The sequence below is a fragment of the Carassius carassius genome, chromosome 3 (assembly GCF_963082965.1).
Source record: "Carassius carassius chromosome 3, fCarCar2.1, whole genome shotgun sequence".
NCBI classification, from domain to species: Eukaryota; Metazoa; Chordata; class Actinopteri; order Cypriniformes; family Cyprinidae; genus Carassius; species Carassius carassius.
Genome location: NC_081757.1, coordinates 21540347 through 21566888, shown reverse-complemented (window position 1 = coordinate 21566888; position 26542 = coordinate 21540347). Strand labels below are relative to the sequence as shown.

At 39.4% G+C, this 26542-nt stretch overlaps 1 protein-coding gene across 2 annotated transcripts in view; it reads left to right on the top strand.

Moving 5' to 3' along the window:
• The window catches only part of LOC132123329 (T-cell immunomodulatory protein-like), a 142581-nt gene that overhangs the window by 113210 nt on the left and 2829 nt on the right, over positions 1-26542 (top strand). For both annotated transcript variants that reach the window (XM_059533885.1, XM_059533892.1), the window contains exons 15-17: positions 13688-13812; positions 18392-18474; positions 22722-22839. In XM_059533885.1, coding sequence (XP_059389868.1) covers positions 13688-13812; positions 18392-18474; positions 22722-22839 — 326 coding nt within the window. The remainder of the gene's footprint in view (positions 1-13687; positions 13813-18391; positions 18475-22721; positions 22840-26542) is intronic.

Here is a 26542-nt window from a genome sequence, read left to right as displayed (position 1 = left end):
GGCTGTGTAAGGGAAACAGGTCAATTTAGCTCAAAGGGAATCATTTAAGATTTTAAAGGGAATTTGATTATTAGATAAACTTTATTAGATAAATCTAAGACATATAAACTAATCTAACACATAAACGCACGCACTCACACATTCACACAAGTTACAGGAAGATCGAAAGTTAGGGAAAGATGAGTTTAAGAAAATGAAAATGTGAAGTCCCAAGTTTCCAGCAATACGTGAAATTGCATAGACATGAACAACCATCAATCACTTAATTAACCCTCGCATTGAGGTTAAAATTATATTAGATTCACCAGTACAAATGTCTAAAGGTACTACTCGCGTCTCCTGTGTAAAGTTGTCTTTGAGAGGGGGTTTCCCGATGTCGCTGATTGGCTGGAAGTTCAGTAGTCGCTGAAGTGACGTCTTGAGAAGCCCGTGGTTGGGCGTTGGCTGAAGACGCGGAGTTGTGTGGCTGGTTGAAGTTGAACGGGCACTAGAGGTCAGACTCGGAGACACGGCGTTACAAAACTTAACTCAGAACACGAAACTCTCAAATGGAAAAGAAAAGAAGTAACGTTTGACGAGACTAAGTGGTGTTTCTTCTCATCGTGGCTAAGTAGCAGCAGGCGTGCAGGCCGAAGCACGCTGGAACCACGCTCAAAGAACAGTGATGACTAAAAGCATGGCTAAAAGCTAAAGCTTAGAAGCAAAGCTAAAAGCATACTAAAAGTCGGCATGACTGATAGCAAAAGCTAAACTAAAAGCTAAAAGCCAAAAGCAAAGCTACAAGCTAAAAGCAGGCATGACTAATAGCAGAAGCAAAGCTAAAAGATAAAAAGCAGACTAAAAGCAAACATGACTAATAGCAAAAGCTAAGAAGCAAAGCTAGAAGCTAAAAGCAGACATGACTAATAGCAAAAGCTTAACGCAAGCTAAAAGCTAAAAAGCTAAATTTTATGGTGTCCTAAGTATTTAAACTGGCCTGTTGGCCACACCTCAAATGTTGTCTTGACCAATCAGATAATTTCTTTGCTCAGGGTATCATAAATCATATGTTATCTTATCAAGTATGTGGTCCAAATTTTCCCGCTCTTGCAGGGTCTAATTTTGGACATGATTCCTATAACAAGAATATGATACATTTGACAAATAACTGATGATCTTGACTGTTTCAAGCTAACAGATTCAAACACATACATACTAAACATGAATATGTATCCTTAAGCTATCCAATAGTTATTAAAAGACATACACAATAAGTGATTATAACATGATAGTCAAATGTGTGGGTTACATATAAATGAACATGGAGTTAAGTGATGAACTGATTCATTTATAAGTCATTTTGAGTTCATTTTGGTCCATTTATATCTAGAAAAGACAGTTTCTGTGCCATTGTCTGACATAAAGATTTCTGTGGAGACCAGAGGTTAAAAGGCCCCCCTTAGGAATTTCAGTCTGGTTCTGCTAGGTGGGGGGAAGTGTTTATTACTCCTATGGGTTTACATGTGATGTCCGGCGTTGCATCTCAATTACTTGCCCCAAATTTAATTGTCAATAATTGTTCTAATGGTGTTAATGTTGAAGGCTGTTCTGTGAAAGAGTTGGTTGGTTGGTTGGTTGGTTGGTTGGTTAACTTGTTGCTGACTTGTGGCACTAGGACTGATTTATGACCTCCTGTTGCCTTCCTGAGGAATTTGGCTCATGTTTCAACCACAGTCCTGATCGACTCTTTAATTTGTCTGGTTCGGGTCAGATACGCTACAGCTGAATGCCTCAAGCATGTGACGGAAACGTTATGCCCCTTAACATACTGTGTTACTGGACATAATAACTGATTATAATGACTTATACTGTCTTTATACGCATTACGTTGCTTATCGCACTGTGATCAGAGAAACATCAAACAACAACCTCTTACAGTTACTCTGCACTGCTCAAAACTCACGTTTGAATCGTCAGTGGCAAATCCTTTACATATGAAAATGTACTTGCAGGCTGTGAGTCAGAAGAGCCAGACTGTACTTGCAAAGTTGAAATTGCCCCACTTTATTGAAAGAGACACTGGCATTGTGGGCTACTCTCACAGGAACCAGTCCTTGTCCGTCTAAAAGGCTCTGCACACATCTGAATATTTAGGTTGAACTGTTCTGGAACAGTGTTGTAAATACAACTTAACCACTGATTTCTTATTGTGTCCTCTTTTGGAAGACCAAAGAAGTTTCGCTTTCACAACGAAGCACAGCGTCTCCACGACATGGCAGCAGCAACAGCAAGAATTGAAAGTTACGCCTTCTTTCTTTGCGTGAACATTTGGACGGTGTTAGTGGTGGTCAGTAACGGAGTAGCTTTACTTCGTTACTTTACTTGTGCAGTAAGTACAGTACTTGTGAGTAACTTTTACTTCACAACACTCCAAGGCACAAGACCATACTTTTTACTTCACTACATTTCATAAAACATATTGTTTCTCCTTATAATATATCACATGCTCCAACATGCAGAGCGCTGTCTGATTCAAGAAAAACTGATTCTTTTCAGTGAAACGTTTAAATCGGTTCGCAAATCGCACCAAAATATCCATTCACAAATTAGAATTATCCGATTGCAGCTGTTCTCGAGTCGACAACTCACTGATTCAAATGAACCATTTAGTGCGAGTCTCCAGTGAACTGAATTCACAAGTAAGAACCAGGAGATCTTGTGAGCGCGCACGCGACTAATGCTGCTGAAAATAAGTTACTAATATAGAATTTTAGGATTAATTATTGTAACTGAAAATCATATTTATGTCAAAACTGTCAGTTGTTTGTGAACTAAATATGCTGGAAAGGGTTATCTACGTATTCAAGCCAACTGAAATGCTTCAACTGAAACACATCACCATCAGTGTCTCTATATTTTAGGTAAAAAAAAAAAAAAATCTTAAAATAACACAGATTAAATCAAATAACTCATGCACTTTCAAATTCCCCACTGCTGTAAAGTTAACAGTTTGCTGCACATTTAGCCCTATGTGATGTCTGTTTTTATATTGTTTATCAATATAATAATTACGAAAAGTACTTTTAAAATCTTACACGTACACTTAAGTATTGAAAGTACAAGTAAATGCAAAATGTAAAGGAAGCAAATATATATATTAGTGGTGGGCATAGGTTAATTTTTTTAATCTAGATTAATCTCACTGTGATCTTGAAATTAATCTAGATTAAAATGGCTCATTCGAATTCTGCCGAAGGCATTCAGAATATGTGTGTTACCCAAATAAAATTGACAAACAGTAAGTCTTTGAGAAGGGGTTTATCAACCTAGGTGGTGCATTAGAAAAGGGGCTCATCTCCTGTTTCCAAAATGCATCAAAGAGTGCTTGAAAAAACTGTAAACTAATTCCACATTGCACAAGGTCAAACAAAAGTATGCCTGTTTCACACATACTCCGTCTGCAGTGCGTATGCATTGCATATTTTTTTATGCACCCATGTTAACGGATTCCAGTTGCGTTCCAGGAGCGTTGCGTCTGCAGCAGTGCAGCGATCGTATACATACCGAGTAGCGGACTGAAAACACGTCCTGTGTGAAAGCACATCGAGTCCGTGCTGCACCACATACGTAACGCACACAGGCTGCATACGCACTGCAGACGGAGTATGTGTGAAACAGGTGTGAGCAGGGCCGTAGCTGGGGTCAGCAGGGCCCCGGTGAAGGTTGTACCAGTGGGCCCTGTTTGAAATTGTTTAATTTGTGTTCGTTTATTTTATTTATTTGTGCTATTTACAAAATGTTTAAGTTTTTTTCAAGTTTGTAGGTGTCAAGGTACAGAAACCAAATAATTAAATGTAAAATAGAACTGGATAGTCTTCGATGTAAAAATGAAATATACAATCAAACCTACATTTATTCAGACACCTTCAACATTTCTCACATTATTACAGTTTTGCTATATATATCAAAAATTATATCTGGTGTCTGAATAATTTTTGGTTTGACTGTTAAATCTACAAAGTAATTCAGTCAAGAGCAGTGAGTGATTTTCATTTTATTGGATTAACATTACCGCAGCCAGTAGCTAAATTAGGCACGGTCACTTTAAGAGACGATGAACACATCCAATATAATACACATCCCATTTTTTCCCTCAACTGTTTACTTTCACTTAAGAAATAACTGACAGTTTTTTCGACCATAATTTCCAAGGTGGATATTTTGATATTTTTTTTATGTATTTGTCGGCACAAGAGCAAAAATAAGCAAATTCGATGTTCAAGTGTTTTGAGACGCCTTTCTCTGCGTGAGCCCTGAACACCAGAACACAGCGAGTACTGAATTGGGCTCTTTCACATCTTTTTGTTTGTTCAAACTGCGATTTGTATTTGTTCGTTCAGGTGCAGGAGGGACTTCGAGGAGAACTTCGCAGAAGAGCGCTCAGTTCAGTGTCGCTGTCCGTGATACGCGGCTCTCTCTCCACGTGCGCACCGATAACAGCGCGCGAGTAACCAGCTACTCAGTTCAACTTTTCCGTGCCTTTTTTTTGGATGCTTTAATGTTTAAATCGACAAGCGGTTAGGCTTAAAAACACGTGAAAAAGATAAGCTTTCGTGATGATGCGCAGCAGTGGCCCGTCAACTGTCCTGAGCGATTTTTTAGGCTGGCCTCAGCCAGTCGGTTATATAAAATATCAAGGTGAAAGTCATCATAGCTTGCTTAGTATAGACCCAGCTCCCAACCCAACTTTGAGAATAGATTAACGGCGATATTTTTTTTATCACCCGACAAGTCACACATTAACGCAGCACGTTAACACCGATAATGGCCCACCACTAATATATATATATATATATATATATATATATATACATGTTCATACACCGTTTGAGTAGCAAGATTGTGTCCAGTTTTAACTATTTCTTCCATTTTGTATTTTTAAGTAAGAATAAGAAGCAATTCATCCGGTACTTAGTGTGTTTCATTCCAACATTATAAAACATTTCTGAAATCTGCATCTGAAATAGCATGTATTTACAGTTTATGTATCTCAGAGGGGACATGGATGCATTTAAACTGCAGATACAGATGTATAAAAAGGTCTAATGTTTTGTTTTTATCATAAAATGTTGAATATTGAAATTTGAAATAATTTAAAACATGAAGAAAAAAAGTCAATATGTGAAATTAAAATCGCCAGTAGGTGACAGCAAGTGAATGTTAATGAGTTAGTCATTGAGATTCAACTGATTCATTCAGAAACAAAGCTTTTGACTGTGTTAATGAGTGAATCACTGAATCTTTTATTCAATCGATTTATTGAAAAAGCTGATTCATTCACAAGTAAAAAACACAGACCATTGCTTAGAGCTGCAAAGCAGTAATGTGATCTTTGTTTGGAACTATTTTCGTCTAAAAAAAACAAAGACCGGTAGACTACTCTTTGTGCGATATAGATTAAGTTAACTATATTAAATGATATAAACAAATAAAAGCATACAGAAGTATTTTTGCCATCTGCAATTTAGAATGGCTGGAATTTTGAGTTCTAATAGACTTTAATAGACGTGCGTGCACTCTGTGTGATTTGGTGATATACTCGATAATGTCAGATCATTACAACAACACCAGGCACGGCACCAAAATCTTTTCTCTACTAGTGTGAATGTGAGGGTGCTAAGGAAATAAATGATATTGATGACGTCAGAGTTACTTCATAAAGAAATGGGGCTAAACCGGGGTTATAAAAATTCTGACTGATTCCCCCCTAGCCCCGGTGTAGCGCCGTCACTGAACAATACTTACCATATTATCACAGACCCCAGACTCGACTTAAGGGGAAAATTAAAAATTTGCGGTTGTGCACACACTTGTTTGCACATGAGCAAAGGTGTTTTTAGGAGTCTAACTTGCAGATGCCAGATCACTGATTTGTCAAGCCTGCTTTCATGCAGTCCGTGTTCTTCTGACTTCTGACTATTTTGTAGTAAGTAACGAATATGCTTCGGGGAAATGTATTGGAGTAATAGTATACATTTTAATTAGGAAATGTAGTGAAGTAAAAGTTGGCTGAAATATAAAAACTCAAGTAAAGTACAAATACTCCCAAAAATACTTAAGTACTGTAACAAAGTATTATTACTTCATTACAATACACCACTGGAGATACATACATAAGTGATAAAACACACCTCTATACACAGAAAGAGCATTTATAATTGTTTATTGTCATTGTTGCGCATTAAAAAAACTCAGAGTTAAATGGTATATGCTGACAAACTGGTCTATAATGAAATGTCACAGTAATAATGTTCTTGATTTGTCATCTTGTACACCTGCTGAAACAGAATACAAATGAGCAGAAGTGTTTGCCTGTGCTTGCTTCCTAATAGTCTGAGTATTAAATTGAGTATGAGTCTCTGGCATCACCTGCTGTGAGTCAGGTTTGTTTTGATGTTCAGGTCAGGGGCCAATGTGTTTCACAGAGCTGGTTATCTGTCTCTTATGAATTTGCTCTCTCTGTCTGTCTGCTTGTCCATCTATGTATCTTTCTATCTGTCTGTTTGCCGATGTCTGTTTCTCTGTCTTTGTCTTTATGTCTATCCTATATGTCTCTCTTTGTCAATCTATAGGTCATTCTTTCTATCTATCTATCTATCTATCTATCTATCTATCTATCCATTCAGTCTATCTATCTGTGGCAGTCTTGTCATTTATCCTATCTGCATGAGTCTTATCTATATGACGTTCTATCATTGTATCTGTCTGTTTTTCTGTCATTCTTTCTTTCTATCTATGTGTGTCTGTCTGTCTTGTCTTTTTATCTATTTAAGGTTTTATGTCCATCTGTTGTTTCATCTATTTATCCCTAACATTATTTGTGCCGATCACTCTGTCTGTCTTTCTATCTATTGTTTTATTTCTGTTGTGGCCATGTGCAGTTTTATGTCTATCTTTCATTTTATCTCTCTTGTCTGCCATTCTGTCTATCGTTCTACCGTTCTACTTGTAATGAAGTAATAATCTTTAATTTTGTCTGCCATTCTGTCTGTTTTGTCTTTCTATTGTTCTATTCATCATTCCGTGTATCTTTCATTCCATGTATCTGTTGTTCTATCATTCTGTTGTTCTGGCCTGGTATCTTTCTGTCTGTTGTTCTATCTGTCTATCCCCCGCACAGTTACCATGTGAAGAGTTAAGGAGTGACAGGGAGCTAATAGCACTCCCACAGAAAACCCAGAGGAATAGATAAATAAAAGCAATCACCATTTCAGCACAGAAACTGTAAGTAGAGCTTAGAGACACAGTGGCCCATCGTCCCTCGGTGCTCTGATGCTGAACTTCTAACTACAGTTCTGTGATCAATGTCTTGCTGTAATTGGAGAGATTGTGGCAGGGTTTCCGGGGTCAGCTGAAGTACGGTAATGGGGTGTATGTTGTACGCGGAGGGGAGAACAGGCCAGGTTGTATAAGGGCCCTTATTCCCTCTGGCTCTCATTGGCCAGTAATGAAACACAGCACAGCAAGACTTATTGCACATTTAGACTCGAGCGCAGGACATGGGGACGGCGGTATTTCTGCTGTTGTCTGCACTCGTTCTCCCTCTCTCTATTTGAGGACAAAGTAAGTAACCTCAGATCCCATGAAGGCAACATTGTTCATGTGCAGTCCTGACAACAGTTTAAAATAACTAGAAAAATACTACTTTAACTGGATCATTGAAAATAACTCCCTTTTAAATCAGCTTGCACTCCCCACAAGAGTTCTCTTGCTATTAAATTATCTGAAATGAACCGAGTCGACTAAACCAAACAAATTACACTGAGTTTTCTCAATTGGCTTAATTGAGGAGCAACCTACAGTTTCTAAGCTATCATCTCAGACCATATTCTTAAGAAACCAATTACAAGTTAATTAGGCCTGTGCCTCAAACAACCTGTGACAAATTCATTAGTCTACCAATTAAAAATGAGTACCATCACAAATTAAAATATTTTAATACAAAAACTATATAACACAAAATATATTGTTTGTCAAATTTTGCATCAACTGCATTTGTTTTCTTCTTTTTATTCATCTTGTTATGTGTGAGTGGGAATTTATGTATGAATATTTGGATAGCCTGTAGGTAAAGTTGCATTTGGAGAAGATGGAGTGAGGGGCATCCTCTCAAATCCTATCAGGAATGATAAGGTACTTCAGAGGGTTTGTTTTCATGCTTGTATAATTGGACTGACCCTTGCAGTACCAAGCTAATGAATGAGAGTTGTAAGTAAACAGAGAGAATGTGAGCAGAAAAAGGTGAAGTATGGAGGCAGACACAAGAGGGGGGAGAGAGGAGGCTGACGCAGAACGAGGAGAGGAAGATGCAGATCAATATGGGGCTTGAGACTGTTCTCATTAATTAGCCAAATGAATGTGCTGTATAATGAACAGCCCCTCTGAATCATCACAGTGAGGGACACACACAGACACACTCTTACATGTCCTGCACACTCATATTCAGGCACAGATGGAATCTGCTCAGTTTTTAGCATTCTCTACATTGATTTTAGGGAGGAATGTCTGCAGAGTTCTGCAGACTGATTTTAAACTAGATCTATGTTAAACTATGTTAAACAGAGCTGAGATTTCGACTGTTTTTGCTAGCTCTCATTGACATATAAATCAGTCAGATTTACAATTTTTGTTATAATTTGCATTGTGACTCAATTAAAATGGTAGTACCATAGATTAAGGAACACTATTCTCTATTAACTAGTTGCTTATTACGATGCATAGTACTTATTGGTTGTGTATTATTACTTATAAAGCACATAGTAATGCCTTATTCTATAAACCTGACCACTACAACAACTACCTTCCTATTAATAATAAGAAAATCGAGGGTTTATTGAAGAATAAAGGAATATTTTCCTTATTCTAAAGCGTTAGCATTAAAACTTTAATTGCTTGTTTTTATCAAAAAAATAATAATGATTTTATAGCAGCTTTTAATGGAAATTTAAATAACAGTTGCCTCACAAACCCATTATAATGAATGATACATTTAGCTGTGCCTTTGTTTAGTGTGAAATAATGTATTTTTCTTTTTTCACTTCTAGTTTTGTATACTAATTCATTTTAATGCTGAAGAAACAATCAAATGACTATAGGATCTATATTTTTAACTGAGGAGTCATTAATCAACAATGATTTTTCAGTTAAACATTTTTCTTCTAATTATTCACCTAATACTCTTTATTAAATCTTAAATTAAACAAACAGAGCAAAAGAAAAAAGCAAAGAAAGAAAAGTTTTGTTCAAGATATTTGGTCCCCACTCAGTTTAATAAGAGAAGATTTCTAGAACTTGGTGAATTAATTACACAGTTCTATAGAATTATAAGAATTTTACTGCAGGTTGTTTATTTCCGAACTGACAAGAATGGTCTCTGTCTCTCACACATTTAGGTGATAACACAAGTCTAATGTCTCTCGAGCCCATTCACCATCTTCCTCTCTCTTCTTCCTCATTCACACTCTCATATATGTGTCGTGAAGTGTAGTTTAGTCTGCAGCTGGACTGAGAGCTACGATTAGTATTGATCACAGCTTTTGTCTCTTTCTGAATCTCCCAGAGCAAAAATAGCCCCCCACCCATTCAAAAGCCAACAAGATTATCCCCTCTTTCCTGCCGTCTTTTTCCAATGTCTCCTGTGATCAGAAACACTCAGTTTTCACACTCATGCCAACGACAAGTACATATATCCTTATGATCATGAGCTGGAGCATCATGGTAATGGAGCAAAAGAGAGGATCTCTGCTGGTGTTAGCACCTCTCTGTTTCTGGTTCTCACTCCGATCCATCAAAATCACGAACAGAGCTCATTCACACTCATCTCATATACTGTATCATCTGCTTCCTCCCCATGAAGAGCAGTAGAGAGAATGACTGTGATAATGACCTTTGTTGGAGCCTCTTTTCTCTGTAATTGATCTGAACGCCTTCTTTTTTCCACTAGGAGAGTCCTTTCATTACGTTCAGTGCACATATAGGGAGACCGACATCTGACCCAATGCAGTTCTTTCTTCTATAATTACCACTCTTGCTTGCTCTCTTTCTGTCTTGCTCTTACAAGATTGAAAATTCAAAGCCGCTCTATTGGTGTGATTAACAGAACTATATGTTGACCATGCATTTATAATCATTGTGAATACACACACACACACACACACACAATAGATAAATAAATTACAATAATTTTGAATATCAAATTAATTTAGCATATCAACATAACTTTGAATATATCAGATTTTAGAGTTACAAGGATCACAAGGAATAGTAGTTTAGATGTTTGGTGTCTTGCTTCAGTGGTTGCCATTTTTCTAATGGCAAGATGTGGCACACGTGTGTGTGTGTGTGTGTGTGTGTGTGTGTGTGTGTGTGTGTGTGTGTGTGTGTGTGATATCAGTGAGTCATCATTGGAACTTTGGAATATGGTTAATTTGCTTTATAAACTTTTTTTTAAGCTTTTTGAGCTAAAGGGTCATTGCTGAGAACAATATTTACATATAATGTGTGCAAAAAAATACCTTTGACCTCAAAATGTAGTAAGGACTCACACCAAGTAAATTCTTTCCCTCATGCAGTCTGCATGATTTTGAATTACTGCCTGCCAAGTCAAAAATATTTTGCTTTGATTGTGCTAAAATATCGATCTGTTCTTTCTTTTCATTCATACTTGTGGTGAGATTGACATTGGGCTCTCTGTGAGGTCTAGTTACAAAAAACAGTTTTGCGAACATTTCATCTTTTTTGAGTCATTCAGTCGTTCCAGGTTCTTTCTCTTCCCCTCTCTCCGCACTTGATGTCATTCTGGCTTTGAGTGGCCATATTTTCGCTCTGCTGTTTTCTGTGACGGTAGCGTGATAAGATGGAAAATGCTGCTGGGGACCTTTGGAAGACTCCACTTATCTCCCTTAGAGCAGACACGTGTCGCTACACACAAATCAGTGTCTGGATCAAGCCGCCATCTTGGCTCTGTGGCTCGGCGAGCGGCTGTTCCTCTCTAACCTCTCTAATCCCTCGGGCCCAGGCAGCATTGCCACCATTTCTTCCTTTTATCGCTCCACAAGCGCCCTATCGACAGGGCAAAGAATGGTTTCTATAGCGACGCTAGACCAAAGATCATTTAACAAACAGGTTTGCTTGGGGAGATGATCTCGACCGTTGGGTTTAGACTGATAGAGTGTGTTTGTGTGGACACCAGAGTCTGCTTTCAGTCTATGTTTGCTTCTAATATACTGAGTTGTGTTCTTTCAGTCTGTGTATGAAGCATGTATTGTGGCTAGCAGGTCCATTATTTCAAGTTAGAGACAGATACACTTGTAAGCTATTTCTCCTTTTTTCCCCACTCGCTTCCCGAGTGCTTTCCACCTGACTGTTTTTTTTTTTCAGAACATTGAAGCTATTTTCTCTTTCTCTCTCGTTGCCTTGCATGCATTAGAGTACATCCTCTACCGAAATGGTCCTACAGTTGTAGTTGGAGTGACTATGTGCCCTTGCACTTGTGCGGACTGTGGTTGAGTGAGCGTGTGAGTAGGTGTGTGTGTGTAGGAGGCAAGCTACAGCTCTATTAGCTTGTCTTGTGCCTCAGCTTGTGTTCGGCTAGCTGAATCTCAGTCCTCTTTGTTTTGTGGATGCTGTCGCTCATATGTGTGTGCATGTGGTTTCCCTACTACTACAAACCCTCATCTAAATGACATTGAACCCCAGTTTGAAAACCCCTGGTGTGTAGGGACCCTCAGAGGGCCACAAAGATGGCAGGGGGTCCGTGGAAGACTTGAGACAACTGGAGAGGGCTTTTAAAAATGTATTTAATATATTTGTAATTTTGTTGTAAAATTGTTGGAAGAAATGGATACTTTTATTCAGCAAGGATGCATTAAATCAGTCAAAGGTGACAGCAAAGACATTTATCATTTAGATACTTTCTATTTCAAATAAATGCTGTTCCTTTGAACGTTCTATTCATCAAGAATCCTGAAAAACATGCTACAGTTTTCACAAAAAATATTAAACCGCACAACTGTTTCCAACATTGACCATAATAAGAATGATATGAGCACCAAATCAACATATTGATGATAATGATTTCTGAAGGGTTATGTGATGCCGAGGACTGACATAACAGCTGCTGGAAATTCTGCTTTGCTAACACGGGAATACATTACATTAAAAATATATTCATATAGAAAACATTTTATTTTTTGTACTGTATTTTTGGTCAAATAAATGCTGCATTTATGAGCATAACTAATAGTGGGTAGAGAAAAAGATATTAATTGTGTGTGTGTGTGTGTGTGTGTGTGTGTGTGTGTGTGTGTGTGTGTGTGTGTGTGTGTGTGTGTGTGTGTGTGTGTGTGTGTGTGTGTGTGTGTGTGTGTGCGTGCATGCGTGTGTGTGTACACAGTGTAAATGGGTATTCATGAACACATACTGCCTTCATATTATAGAAAAGGGGAGCATCATTTTTGGGAATGAAATCTCTCTTACACCATGAGGGCGAAATGGTCTATAAAATCTTGGGCATGGGTAGGCCTGTCTAGCTTTTTCATTTATTTAAGAAAATAAAATAAAAAACACTGAAGGTCATCTAATTATGGGCTCAAAAATCTGACTGAATGTAATACATATGTAATTAGTAAATTAAATGATTATTTAAGTAATACATGTTCTGTTCTGTAAATGATAATATGACATAGATCGAAATACCAAAATTGTATACTTCACTAGAGCAAGAGTACAAAAGATCATTCTTGTTTTGTTTTATATTGGCTAAGGATCTGTTCCTGATCAGTGAGACATCAGTCCGTCTGTTTGATCTTCAGATTGCATTCAGAATTCAAGTACTGCTATCATGTGCCAAAGGGAAGTTATTAGGAGACCCTTGTTCTATGTCTCTCTCTCTCTTCTCTCTGATGCATAATGGGAAATCAGCTTATACACATCTAATTGTTCTTCTCTTTAATGGCATCATTAAGTCAGACACATGACACATGAGCAATGGACTGACCTTTCCCCGGTTGAGGACTGTGTGTACTTCAGCAGGACACACATAAAGTGCTCCATCAGTTAGTTCAGATTTAATTCAAGTGTCCTTTGACCAAAATCATTAAAAAAAAAAAAATTTTGTAAACTAATTTCATTCTGAAGAGTTTTGGTGACAATTGACTTATATTGTATGGGCCAAAAAAAGATATTTTTTAAGAAGATATTTTTAAATATCTTCTTTTGTGTTCCACAGAAGAAAGAAAGTCATACAGATCTGAATCAACATAAGCATGAGTAAATGATGGCAGAATTTACCTACCCCTTTAAAGCAATCGTAGCCTGTAAAATATGTTAGTATGCAGGTTTCTGCAATAGATTGTTGAGGTTGATTTTTTTAAGCTCATGAGGATCTGAGCAAGAGCCATTCATTTGCTGAGATCTCTTATTATAACAAACCTTATTTATGGATGACACTAATGGCAGCTATTTTTCTGTTTTCTCTTCTTTCATCTTCTCCTCCCCCCCTCCCTCACCTGTTCATGTCCTGTTTTATACCTTACGTTTCCCTCCCCCCACACTCGGCTGTTCTCTCTTTCACCTTTCACTCCTCCACCCTCAATCCCACTCTCTCCCTCCTACAATTATTCCTCACACATCCTCTCTCTCTCTGCAGCGGGACAGCTCAGCCAGTCGGCTCATCTCGCGCTCCAGCTGCCCTACACCGTGCTCGGTCTGGGGCGCAGCGCCAACTTCCTGGATCACCTGTTTGTGGGCATCCCTCGGCCCCCTGGAGGGAAGGTACAGACATACCTACTCACACATGCTCACAGACACTTGCCATATGGAGGGAGGAGGGAGGAATCATGCGTAGAAAGGCCCCGAGAGGAAGAACATGCAGATGGCCTGGTTTACTTCTACCTGCTCTTTTCCTGTGACTGAAAACAGAAACATTGTGTCTGACATACTATATATATATATATATATAGTTTGTCAGACCCAGTGTTTCCTATATAGGAAAATATTTGGTAACACTTTAGTATAGCAACCAACTCTCATTATTAACTAGTTGCTTATTAGCATGTCTATTATAAACATACTGGCTGTTTATTAGTGCTTATAAAGCACATTTTCTGCATGACCATATTTTACATCCCTAAACATGTGCAATACCTAAACTTAACAATTACCTTACTAACTATTAATAAGCAGCAAATTAGGAGTGTATTGAGGTGTTTATTGAGGAGTTTATCTTATTGAGGAGTTAATGGTGAGAATTGGACCTTAAAATAGAGTGTGACTGGTATATAGTCTCCATTGTGTGTGTGTGTGTGTGTGTGTGTGTGTGTGTATATATATATTACATTACATTTACATTTATTCATTTAGCAGACGCTTTTATCCAAAGCGACTTACAGATGAGGACAGTGGAAGCAATCAAAAACAACAAAAAGAGCAATGATATATAAAAAAAAAATATATATATATATACATGTCTTGTTTAAAGACAGTGTTTACATCTTTTTTCTATTATTTCCAGGTTTTCAAATGATCTTGGTGTTTCTTTTTTCCCATCGTCCCCGTCTGGTTTTAGATGAAGAAGTGCGATTTGAAATCTCTCCCTCCCTCCCTCCTCTTCCTCTAGAATTCCCCCAGTGCTGCTCATTTAAATTTAAGACGTCGACTTCCTCTGCTGTCAGTGAGCTAAACAGAGGTCTTTATCAAACAGTGATTAGAATTGCAGATTTGATTTACCAAAACACATTCACACATGAATACATGCGCATGCATACACATCCACAATAACACAAAACTTCCGCATGAGCGTGCCTTGCATACAGCAATTTGCTTTGTTGTGTTTTTAATAGGGCTGGCAATTTAACATATTCATTTAGTACAATTAATTATTTGTAAAAAATAAACGCAAAATTGCGTGTTTAATTATGCCTTCTGACCCATATGCTAGTACAGCCAAAACAACTCGCCAAACCACACTTACTGAGAACTGTTCACACAGCATTGACAAACAGCTGCTTGAAGCATAAAACATAATGAAATCGAACACAGGAGTCTTGAGGCATGCTTTTTAACCTGACAAGGTTTCTTTAAAATTCAGTGCTTATGATACAAGACACTGGAAAAACATGACACAACGGCTGAAAAATTCTTGTCTATCATTTGGAAATAGTACAATATATAGATTTTACAATATATAGAAAATAATTTTATTCTGCTACTGTAATTATCTTGATTTGAGGGCTTTACTTAGCAAATATTGATATGTGACTAATTGCATATTCATTAGTGTTTAAATTACCTATAATAGTTTTTTTTTTTGTATCCTACAAACTCTGGAGAGAATGAGAGACTTTGCTAGAGAATTTCCTCACAAAGGCTCTGCATATGTGGTTGTTTTTCTGACACAGATGAATTTTTCTATACAGCATACCTACAGTTCCTGCTGACAGCTCCGGTTTGGGCTCTGAACTCTCAGAGCTCGTGTGGAGAAGGGAAAGCGGCTCAGCCTTCTCTATCGTTCTCATATCTCTAATCTCTCAACAACATAAGTTACCACGTCAGAAGAACTTTGTGGAAAAAACATGGCTCAATATTGCAGAATCAGAGTTTCATTTTATTACATGTTGACAGTGTCCTTGTTGCACGATACCTGTACTAATAACAGTAAATTATTCGAAGCTAACCTTAATCCTAACCCTAGAGTAAGTACATGTTGTTAAATAATATTACCCAGTGCTTATTTATGTAATTACACTGTAACAAGGAAACCATGACATAAAGTAATCCAAAATTAGCTTGAAGTAATTCGTGCATAAATCTTGCATTCAGCAGTCAACACAAGCAATTAAATGTTTTTTGTTTTATTGTTTTTCACATATTAGACAGTTGCATTCTTAAATTACGTTATATCATCTAATTTCTTTAAATATACAATATCTGGTTTTTTTTTTTAGAAAAAGCCCCATTGCGTTCTCTCTGTTGCATAATCGTAAGGCCAGGGCCTGTCGGTTACTGTAACTCTTAAATGTGTGGGCTTGAGCTGCCCTCGCTCTTTAATGCTCAGAGCAGCAGTAGAGGCTCTTTGACTGTAACAAATCTTTGTCTTTCCGTCGGTGCCCACGGTTGACCTCCGCAGTAAGCAGAGCTTCGACTCCACACAGGGAGAGAGAAAACCACCCCATCCCTTCCATGTGCTAGCCTCATCCATACTCACTAAAGACACATGCTAAAAATATCTAGTTCAGACCCCACACTCGTCCTCAACCGTGCGTGTTCATGCGCATACCGTAATGTTGAGTTATGATAAATGTGTTTTCGGAAATTAAAATCTGTCCCCCTGGAGGATTCCCTCAAAAAGACCGATTTAACGCTTGCTACTAATTGCTGTCTAGAAACAAGTTGAAGAGGGAAAATTACCTTTGTAATTGATAGAGGTACTGTCTTCATAATACATTAAAGCTTCCAGAGATTTCCCTTCCTCTAATGAAGTTTTTTGCAAATAGCTGGGGGAACAGACGACTGTTGATGCTGCTTCACGTTTGGAGGCTTATTAACTGCATGATGCACTGAAAATTATGCCGGTTTCTCCTACTGAAAGACTTGTGATTTCAACACAAACAGATAAGGCTGTTTTTATTGGATCTCCCATGATAGTTCTGTCAGTGCTTAATTGTTATTAGTATAGCTCTAAGTGCAGAGTTAATATTTGACAAATTAGTAATTCGTTTGGCCTTCGTAGAGGATTTGAAGTGAACATCATACACAGGGTTAGCGGCTGAAGAATTTGATTGGGTTATAGCCAGTTTGAGCTAACAGAGTTGAACTTCACAGATATTTTTCAAACTTGTTTTGTGTGGCTTTGATCACCTGCCTGCAAATGGCTTCCCACGTACTCATCTGCACTTTAAAGTGATGCTGAATTCTCTGATTGGACTCATCGCTCTTGCTCGCTTCAGTAATAGCACTGAAGCATCACTTCACGCTGAGAATATCACCACCTGAAGCGTGGCTATATCACTAGCTTGTAAAAGTTTAGTTAAATAGTCTAAATCTGGGCTTAATTGGTTGACAAGGGACATTTGAACATTCTATCAACCATTGTATTTAAAGCTGAAGTCTGTAACTGTTTTTTCTTTGTTAGAATGATCCAAAATCAATATTTGAGCAAGTGCATAACCAGCGAGTGTTCAAAACGATTGGCTTCCTTTCCTTCCTTCCTTGCCCGATTCACAACAGTTAGCATATAATAATGTTTTCTAATTTGAGTGGTACTATAGGTTTTCACAGGAAGTTCGAGCATGCTGCTGTGTCACTATGTCACATAAAGATTGAGTCCCAGCTACAAGGCTACTGCATATGAGGATCCTGCAGGTGGTGGATTGTTAGCCTTTTCTCACAGCAGCTGGAATAATTACATTTATCATTTTGATGGCGGATTGTAATCCAGAAAGTATTGTGTCTATGAAACACATGTGACTTAAATTAAATTATTCCAGTTTTAAATGTGCACTTTAAATTACACAGGATTTGTATTTGAAAGAAAACCAGTTCAAAGGAAGAATATTTATATTTTTGGGTTAAAAGAATTTCTGAATATGAAATTCGAATGGTATGACAATTAGAGATACAACTGTACAGAAATTGAAATCTACACGCTAATACACACATGTAGGCATGCAATGCTGATGTTGTTAACATAAACAATTTGAGAAAAAAGTATAACAATATTAATCATTTGCATGGTTTGATGTGATATGAGCTAACCGATCTTTAGATTAAATCACCATTGTTGAATTTATTCTAATGCTTTTTTCCTCAGTTTGTCAGAACAAACATGGCAGACTTGTTATGTTCATTTGACAATATCCAGTGAAATTTCTTATTTGGGTCATATATTCCGAGACGTAGGCAAGAATCAGTGATTTCTAAGTAACGTTACACTAACCACACTTGTGCGGTGACTGACAGCCAAACATTTACCTCAAAACATTAGATTCATCCACGCTGGAGATGTGCCGACGCACAACCCACGCAATGAAAATAATTCCGCAAGGAACTGCAATTGCAGGTTTTAAACAGAGATGGCGACAAAGAGGATAAACTTACAGACTGCAGCTTTAATGATGACTAAAGATAGGCATGTGTTAAACATGCCCTCTTCTCCGTTAAGACCCCTCACTTCAATAATGTCCAATTACACAATAATAAAATCTCTTGCAAATCCCCCCGTCTTCCAGAGATGCACATCAGCTCTAGTGCATGTTTGCCAAAGGACAGCTACAGAAATTGAATGTGCATACCGGCAATGGTACTAATATTTTTTGCCCTTATTTTCTCTTCCATCATGTTCTTTCTCCTGCAGGATGTGAGGAAAAAGGAATGGACCGCTATCATTCCTAACTCCCAGCTCATCGTTATACCATACCCACAGAATGACCCTCGCAGGTATACACACACGATTGTTACAATGTACAGACTTTACATTCTATCATCTATTCATAAAACCATTACAGAAAACGTCTCTAGGTTATGTATTTAATCCTAGTTCCTCGAGGGAACGAGACGCTGTGTCGAAAACGCTTTGGGGAACGCGTTTAGCGTGAGCGACTCTGAATATCATATCCAATCTGTCTTATAGAAGAGCGTGACACCACGGGCGGGGTGACGTAAGCGACCAGGAAGCTATAAAGGCACGAGCCGCGCAGCTGGCTTCAGCTTCGAGTAACAGCAAGCCCCGGCAGGGGTGCCGGGGGTATGGCCTCGAGACACAGCGTCTCATTCCTTCGAGGAACTAGGGTTACATACGTAACCTAGAGACGTTCCTCTTCAGGAACTTGAGCTGCGTCGAAAACGCTTTGGGGAACGAGTACCAACGCTCCCAGACTACCAAACCCCTGCCTAGTGTGTATCCGAAGAGCACATCTTAGGACGAGAGGACTGAAGTGCCTGGAGTGACTGGCATGTCTAAGCCATAGAATCTTGCAAAAGTAGGAGGTGTGGACCACCCCGCTGCATTGCAGATGTCCAGCATGGACACACCTGCTAGAAAGGCCTTGGAGGCCGCCATACCAAGGTAGAGTGAGCCTTGGCTCCCGACAGCGGGGGATGACCAGAGGACTCAAAGTGGCGTAGATAGTCTCAATTATCCAACGACTTATAGTCTGCTTAGAAGCAGGAAACCCCTCTTGGGGGGACCGCAGCATACAAGCAATTGGTCCGTTTTTCTCCACAGGGCAGCTCTGTGGACGTATGCATCCAGCGCTCGAGCTGGACACACACAATTTAGCTTCTCTTTGTCGGGCTCCCGAAAGGGAGGAGGACAGAAGGCCTGCAGCACTACAGGTTGTGGTGTGATAGAGGGCACCTTAGGAACATATCCCGCTCAAGGGTATATGAACACTTTGGTCATGCCAGGTGCAAAATCAAGGTAGGAAGGGGACACTGAGAGGGCCTGTAAATCTCCTACTCTCCTCAGAGAGGTAATGGCCAACAGAAAGGCAGTTTTAATAGTCAGATGTCTGCGAGATATCTTGAATCAGTTTGAATGGAAATTTGCAAAGAGCCTCTAACACCACACCCAAGTCCCAGGGGGGAACACGGGAGCGTGACCTTGATAGTGCGAAGTGGATTGCCCCTCGGGGAAAATCCCTTGGTCTTGAGCCACCACTGTAGGAGTGTCATGTACAGCAGGCCAAGAGGTATCGCGTTGGACACAGCTGCCATCAGACCCAACAATCTTTGAAATTGTTTGACAGTGGACTCTCTCGACTGAGATGAGGACCGACTCGATACGAGCAGGGGACAATCGTGCCTGCATCGCGGTCGAATCCCATACTACGCCTAGATAGGTGGTTCTCTGAACCGGAGAAAGTACACTCTTCTTGGCGTTCAGTCTCAAACCCAGCTCCCCCATATGTGCGAGAACGACATCTCGATGCCGAGCCGCAACCTGCTCTGACTGAGCTAAGATCAACCAATCGTCGATATAGTTGAGAATGCGGATGCCCTGCATGCGCAGGGGAACCAGAGCCGCGTCTACACATTTTGTGAATGTGTTGGGTGAGAGTGCAAGGCCGAGGGGAAGTACTCGATATTGGTAGGCTTCGCCCCCGAAAGCGAACCTCAGAAACTTCCTGTGTTGTGGAAGGATGGATATGTGGAAGTATGCCTCTTTGAGATCTATTGTGACAAACCAGTCCTCGGACCTGATCTGAGCTACAACATGCTTGATCGTGAGCATTTTGAACTTCAATCTCATAATTGAACGATTTAAGACCCTCAAGTCTATAATCGGACGCATCCCCCCATCCTTCTTTGGAACTATGAAATACCGGCTGTAGAACCCGGACTCCCTGTCTTGAGGAGGGACCACCTCGATGGCCTCCTTCTCTAATAGGGTTTTCACTTCCTGTTCCATTACCAGACCATGCCTGGGGCCGACTATCGTCGGAATGACCCCATTGAATCTCGGCGGTGCAGAGCCGGACTGAATAAGGTAGCCTTTATCTACTGTATGCAGGACCCATTCTGCAGTCGTGACCGAAACGTGCCAGGACTTCTTAACCGAGGGCCTCACAGCCTGAAGTACGGCCCTCAGATCCGCCTTAGGCTGGGAAAACCCTGGTTCAGAGCGTTGCTTCAGCCTCGGGTCCCGACGCAGGGGGAGCGTGGGCGGCAACGCTCTGACTATAGACTGAGAGGTTTGCTCCCGCCCAGCAGCCCCTCCAGTATATGTAATTTCTCAGAGTGAGATAAATGTCATTATATTCCTCAGAATTTAATGCAGTTAACCAATCAGACGAGTAAAGACGGTCTGGTTTTGGTAAGATTCACATCAAAACTGAAAATGATGTAATACACGCATTGCCTCGGCAACACGCGAGCCGCTTAGTCACACAAACAATATTAATCTCCTCGGAGATAAGTAGCTGCAGCTGCGAGTTCACAGAGGGGGAAGGAACCGCTGCGCATGCTTCCGAACCTCGAGAATGAACTCTAAATCTAGGGAATACGGGTGGAGATAGTTAATGCTGCTCATTATACAGTGAAACTGATGCTTGTGTAACTGTTTGTCTGTGCAACTGATGTTTATGCAGCTTATGTTTGTCCAACTGCGAGCTCATCGATGCCCTCCGTTTCAATCTCCTCGGAGAAAAAAAAAAAGGTGGTGCGTCACGACCGTCACTCGGGGGGAAGGACTGCAACACTCGGGCTTCCGAACCCGGAGATCGGGCAGATCTGGCGGGTGAGGTAGGAGATAGGGACGCGCCCGTCTCCATACCCTCCAGCAGATCTTATCTGCGAACCCAGCTAGTGCAGGCGCCGCTCCGCCTCGGCGAAAGCAGGACAGACACCGCGAGGAACGCTGGCGAAGACTCCCCTTTATAGCTTCCTGGTCGCTTATGTCACCCCGCCCGTGACGTCACGCTCTTCTATAAGAAAGATTGGATATGATATTCAGAGTCGCTCACGCTAAACGCGTTCCCCAAAGCGTTTTCGACGCAGCTCGAGTTCCTGAAGAGGAACAATCTTATTTTGACATAAAAAATTCATAATAATAATTTAGTATGATGATGCTCATAATTTTGTCCCCACAACATGAACAATTTCAAGTTTTACTATCCTTGTAGGGACATTTGGTCCCCACAATGCAGGTAGTACCTGGACCACACACATACTTAAGTAGGAAATCTGTATTCAAGGTCCGAAATGAACTTTTATTTATGGAATAATTTACTAGCCAGTTAAACAATACTGTAAGCACAGTTAAAATAAATGATAGATTTTTTATATTATATATTTTTTTTTATTAGTGATAAATAATCATATTTTTATCAATATACTAATTACTATTTTTTTCCTATAAATGTAAGGAACTGTTATTATTTTTTTTTAAATACATTAAAAAAGTTACATTTTACTATAACAATTTTTTTAGACAATGTTTCTGTGTACACTTTATTAATAGTTCCTACATTCACTAATATCCAGTAGAGATGCAAACTCACAGCCAATTAGAGAGAATAAACTTAAAAGCATAATAAACTTGTTCAAGTGTTTAAAAGCAGTTTAACACTGTCACTGCATCCGTCACTGGCCTTAATCAAGACCGTGAGAAGGTATTTCCTCAGGCATTAATATTTAATGTGTTTACCAGCACAGCTGAAATGTATCTTAATGAAGCTGTCCGCCAATCTTTATCATAAATATTTGAGCAGATCACTTGGTTTCCCGCTATTCCCCACAGACCCCGTTCAGGCTCCTTCAGCTGCCGTTTTGCTTTCAAACAATTCGCTATGACAAACAGAGCATCTCTCGTTCCATTCTCTCCAGTAAGCGTTCCACCTCTCGCGCACCCGCTCACTCTCCGTCTGTTATTTAAAGCGGCTCATCTTGATGTCCTGATGTTTCAGCTTGTCAGAGAATGCGCCAGGACTGATTATATTTAGCTCTCTCGGCTTCTTTGAATCATCATATTAAAGCTTGCGCATGAAGGTACACAGAGCTAATAAGAGTTTCCGTCAGTGCTGTAAACTCCACGTGTCACTGTTTTGATGATCTACACAGGTTTCACTCAGTGTGATGTCTTTATGTGCTCTCTCACATCGTTTCAGAGTTTTGAATGATGTTTGAAGTTTTAAAGATGGTGCTCTGAAAAGTTTTCTTTTGTCTTTCTTTCTGTGTTTTTCTAGCTGGAGTGCAAGGCTCTACCTAACCCCCAGTAATATAGTTTTATTGACAGCGATAGCATTGATTGGCGTGTGCGTCTTTATTCTCGTCATCATCGGGATACTGCACTGGCAGGAGAAGGTGAGAACGAACATCTCATCCTTTTATTTTCAACCTCTCTCACTCCTCTGATCCAAGCCCGATTGCTTGAAACGCTCCTGCATCTGCGTTTCCGGATTATTGTGGCCTCACACAGACTCATCCCTTGGTCTTTGTTCTGCACATGTGTGTGTGAAGAGCTGAGCAGATGGGTGTGTCTGTGTGTGGCCCTGCCCTCCGGCTCTCTCCGAGGGTGCTTCACACACACTGCTATGCCGCTAATTGCTTTGTTCTGTCCTTTCAGCATATCAAATCTGTTCCTCATTATCCCATACAGCATGTCTTCCAGGATGTTATGTGTGAGTTTGTGCACGTGAACGTGGGAGGTTTTGTCTTTGTGTGTGGGAAGGTGATTGTTTGTTTTCTTGTACGTTACGTGTACCTCTGAATGTGTGAATTTGTTCCTTTTAAACACTCAGGGTGGGTCACAACAGTCGGCTAACTAGTTTTCCCACAACTGATTTGTGAGGATGATGAGTTGATCTAAAATTTAATTTGTGTGCCGCACTGGGCTTTTAGCTGTTAGACAGTTTGCATGGTGTAACTCTTTCAGAAAAGTTACAGCTGTACACATTCAGACAGATATTTTTGACTATTGCGTCACATCCCAAGCTGTTTGTTTGTTTAGTTTTTTTAGACGGCATGTCAAGTTTAAAATAGTCCAAATTTTAAAGACCATTGCATTCTGTTCTAATCCGTTTTTAAGTGTTTTTGAGTGCAGGAACATCTTATGTAACATTCCCCAAGAAACACTTCCAATTGGGGTAAACCTGAAATATTTTCTTGAGACCAATTAGCCGACTAGTCATTTAATTTAGAGTTGGTTTAAAAAAAGCTCTGGAATTTCCCTGCTGAAAAAAAAACATGCTTTGCTGGTTTAAGATCAGCCTAGCCAAGCTGGTGTTCAGTTGGCATTTCCAGTCCCAATTTATATTAGGTGGCCTTAACTGCTGTGTACATACATCAGAAAATAAGTACAGTGCACTTATTGTGTTCATGTTATATTGCAGAACAAATCTGCTGCTATTGAGGTGGGATACGGGTAAGTTTAGGGACACGTTTGGTGGTATTGGTAGGTTTAAGGGTGGGTTAAGATCTAAGAGACTATGTAGTTATAAATGTAATTACAGAAATGTATTACAGATGTAATTACATGCAGGTCATTTTTTTTATGTGAGTACAATGTAAAAACTTGGACAGTACATAGTATTTCAGGCCACCTAATATAAAGTGGAAAATGTTTTTTGACTTCATCCGGACTTTTTTATTGTAGACTAACTTCTAATATATCCAAATATTAAGAAGATTTTGACCCTACATTTTATTACCCCTTTAAAGCTTCTTTTGTCTTATTTTGAGTGATTTTAAGTACTCTTGAGTACGTAATCGTAGTGGGCCCTGGCTCCCTGGTTGAGAACCAGTTCTCTGAAACCATCCAAACGACCAAACTAAATGACCAGCTAAGATCAGAACCAGATTAGGTAGATTTTCTCTCTTCTGAATTTATTTATTTTTTGCTAACGAAACGTTTTTATAATTTTTGTTGTTTCTTATCAGTGCACAGTTAGGATTTATGGTAATATTGCCCAAAACCTTTGCCTAGTGATGATATTTTGACAGTATGCATGTTAGAAAACATAAATAATAATAATAATAAACTGTGAAGGCTTGCAAATATTTGTTAAATAGCTAAAAAAAAATATATATATATATATATATATATATATTGACTCTGTCCCGTGCACCTGCCCGCTACCACCCAGGTGTGTGCAGGGTGTTTATTGGGACACCATTTTTGTCTTTTTCTTCTTTTGAGAGCGCCTGTTTGTGTTCATGTATTAAAAGGTGTTATGCGGGTAGTGCGCATGTGTGTGAGGAGTGAAGAGCTGTTCTGGTGTTGGCGTCCTCTCAAAGCCATCTGCTGTGGGTGCCTGATTATGCGCGCTGAAAACCATAATTGCTCTCTGCTCAGGGAAGCGCTTCCCACTACACGACCTTCATTTGAGTTGACACTGCATTAAAATAACATGCTGGCTCCATATCTCTCTTCCTCAGCCCTGCAATTATATGTTTGACAAAAGGGAAGAAAAAGGCTGAAGGAAGGCCTAGAGAGGGAGTATTTTGGCTCTTTGTCTTGTCTTGATGACTGCTTGATGGAGCATGGGCTTTCCTGATGCACATGTTCAGGTGACAATTAGCATTGCTCACTTATTCAAGCTATTCAAAGGTCAGGAAGTGGCCCGTTTCCCTCCGCCTGTCTGAGAGAAGCTCCGCAGCCCAGTTTTTCTCTGCACAAACTGACGCTGTGAGCTGTGTAGGCTGCAGGTGGTCTATTATCACATGTTGCTACATTACCAGACTGTAACACATTATCGCTCGCTTTTTCTGCGACTCTCTCCATTTATTGCAGTTTCTCTTGATCCAAATATAGCACAGCTCCCCAAACATGCCCTGCTTCTAGTCATAGAGCTGCATTTTTGTAAATGTTTTTGCATGGAATTTCAGGACAAGAATGAGCATATTGTCATTGTGTCCTGTTGTGCAGATTGACTTCAAAGTGTGACCCCTCATAAAAATGCATGTCCTCTTCGGACACTGCTTAAAACATCAGATATACAAAGCAGTTTTCTCTCTCTCTTTTTTCGTGTTTGCCCTCCTTCTTCATTGCCCCCCATGACAGCTTGTAATTGAAGTGGCTTTAGTAGATAAGAAAGGGCTACCTGTAGTGCCTGTGAAAATAGCATTTGGATAGGACTCTCAGCAGACCGCTCCATTTCTGTGAAGCGTTCCATTTGCATCCCTGTGGGAGGGGCGCGATATTAGAGGAAGATAAGATGCAGTATTTCCTTTTTGCCTCCGGCTTCTCTCTTCATCTTGCTCAATGTCGCGGGAAAGACACAAATAGTTGAGGTACTGAGGTGTTCTGTATCATTTGCATGTCTGCAAGGGGCTAAAACACACCTAGTCTTCCTGCATGCAGATGTCCTCACTTAAAGAATTGCCTGAAGAGATCTGTTAAGACATGATGACAAGAAAATGTTTTTTTGGTTTTTTTTTGTGTTATAATGACAAAGGGAGCTACACCATCTCAATTACTCAAAAAGAGTAACGGGAAACATACAGTTGCATTTCTATATGTGTTACCTTTAGAAATTGGTTTATACTGGGTATTTAATTATGCTTTTTTTAGTACAAAAAAACCTACATTTATTTATTAGTAAATTGAAATCAAATAAGCATTGACTTTTTGGTATCGGCTGGAATTTTAAAGTGGAGACTGTAAACAGAGGTAGCGACAAATCGTATTTTTTCCATATTTTTACATACATAGTTTGAAAGCGATTATGTGAGCTTGCGTTCAGTTGAAAACGATTTGTATGAAATGTTTAAAGTCTGTTGTTTCGGCAGAAGATCCGTTATGATTATACATTTGGATAATTGTTTTATTTTATTTATTTATTTATTTTATGAAACAAGAATAAATGAATTGTTCATAATAAGATGCATTTATAAAAAAGGGGTGAATTCCATTTCATGGCAACTTTAATAATACTAATCAAAACAAATTCATATTACAAGTATGTGACAAGTGTACAGCAAAACAGGCGCGGAGTTTAATGGAATAACTAATGTAATATTGATCTGTTTATTGAATTATAGGAAAACATGATTTTGACATGGAAAG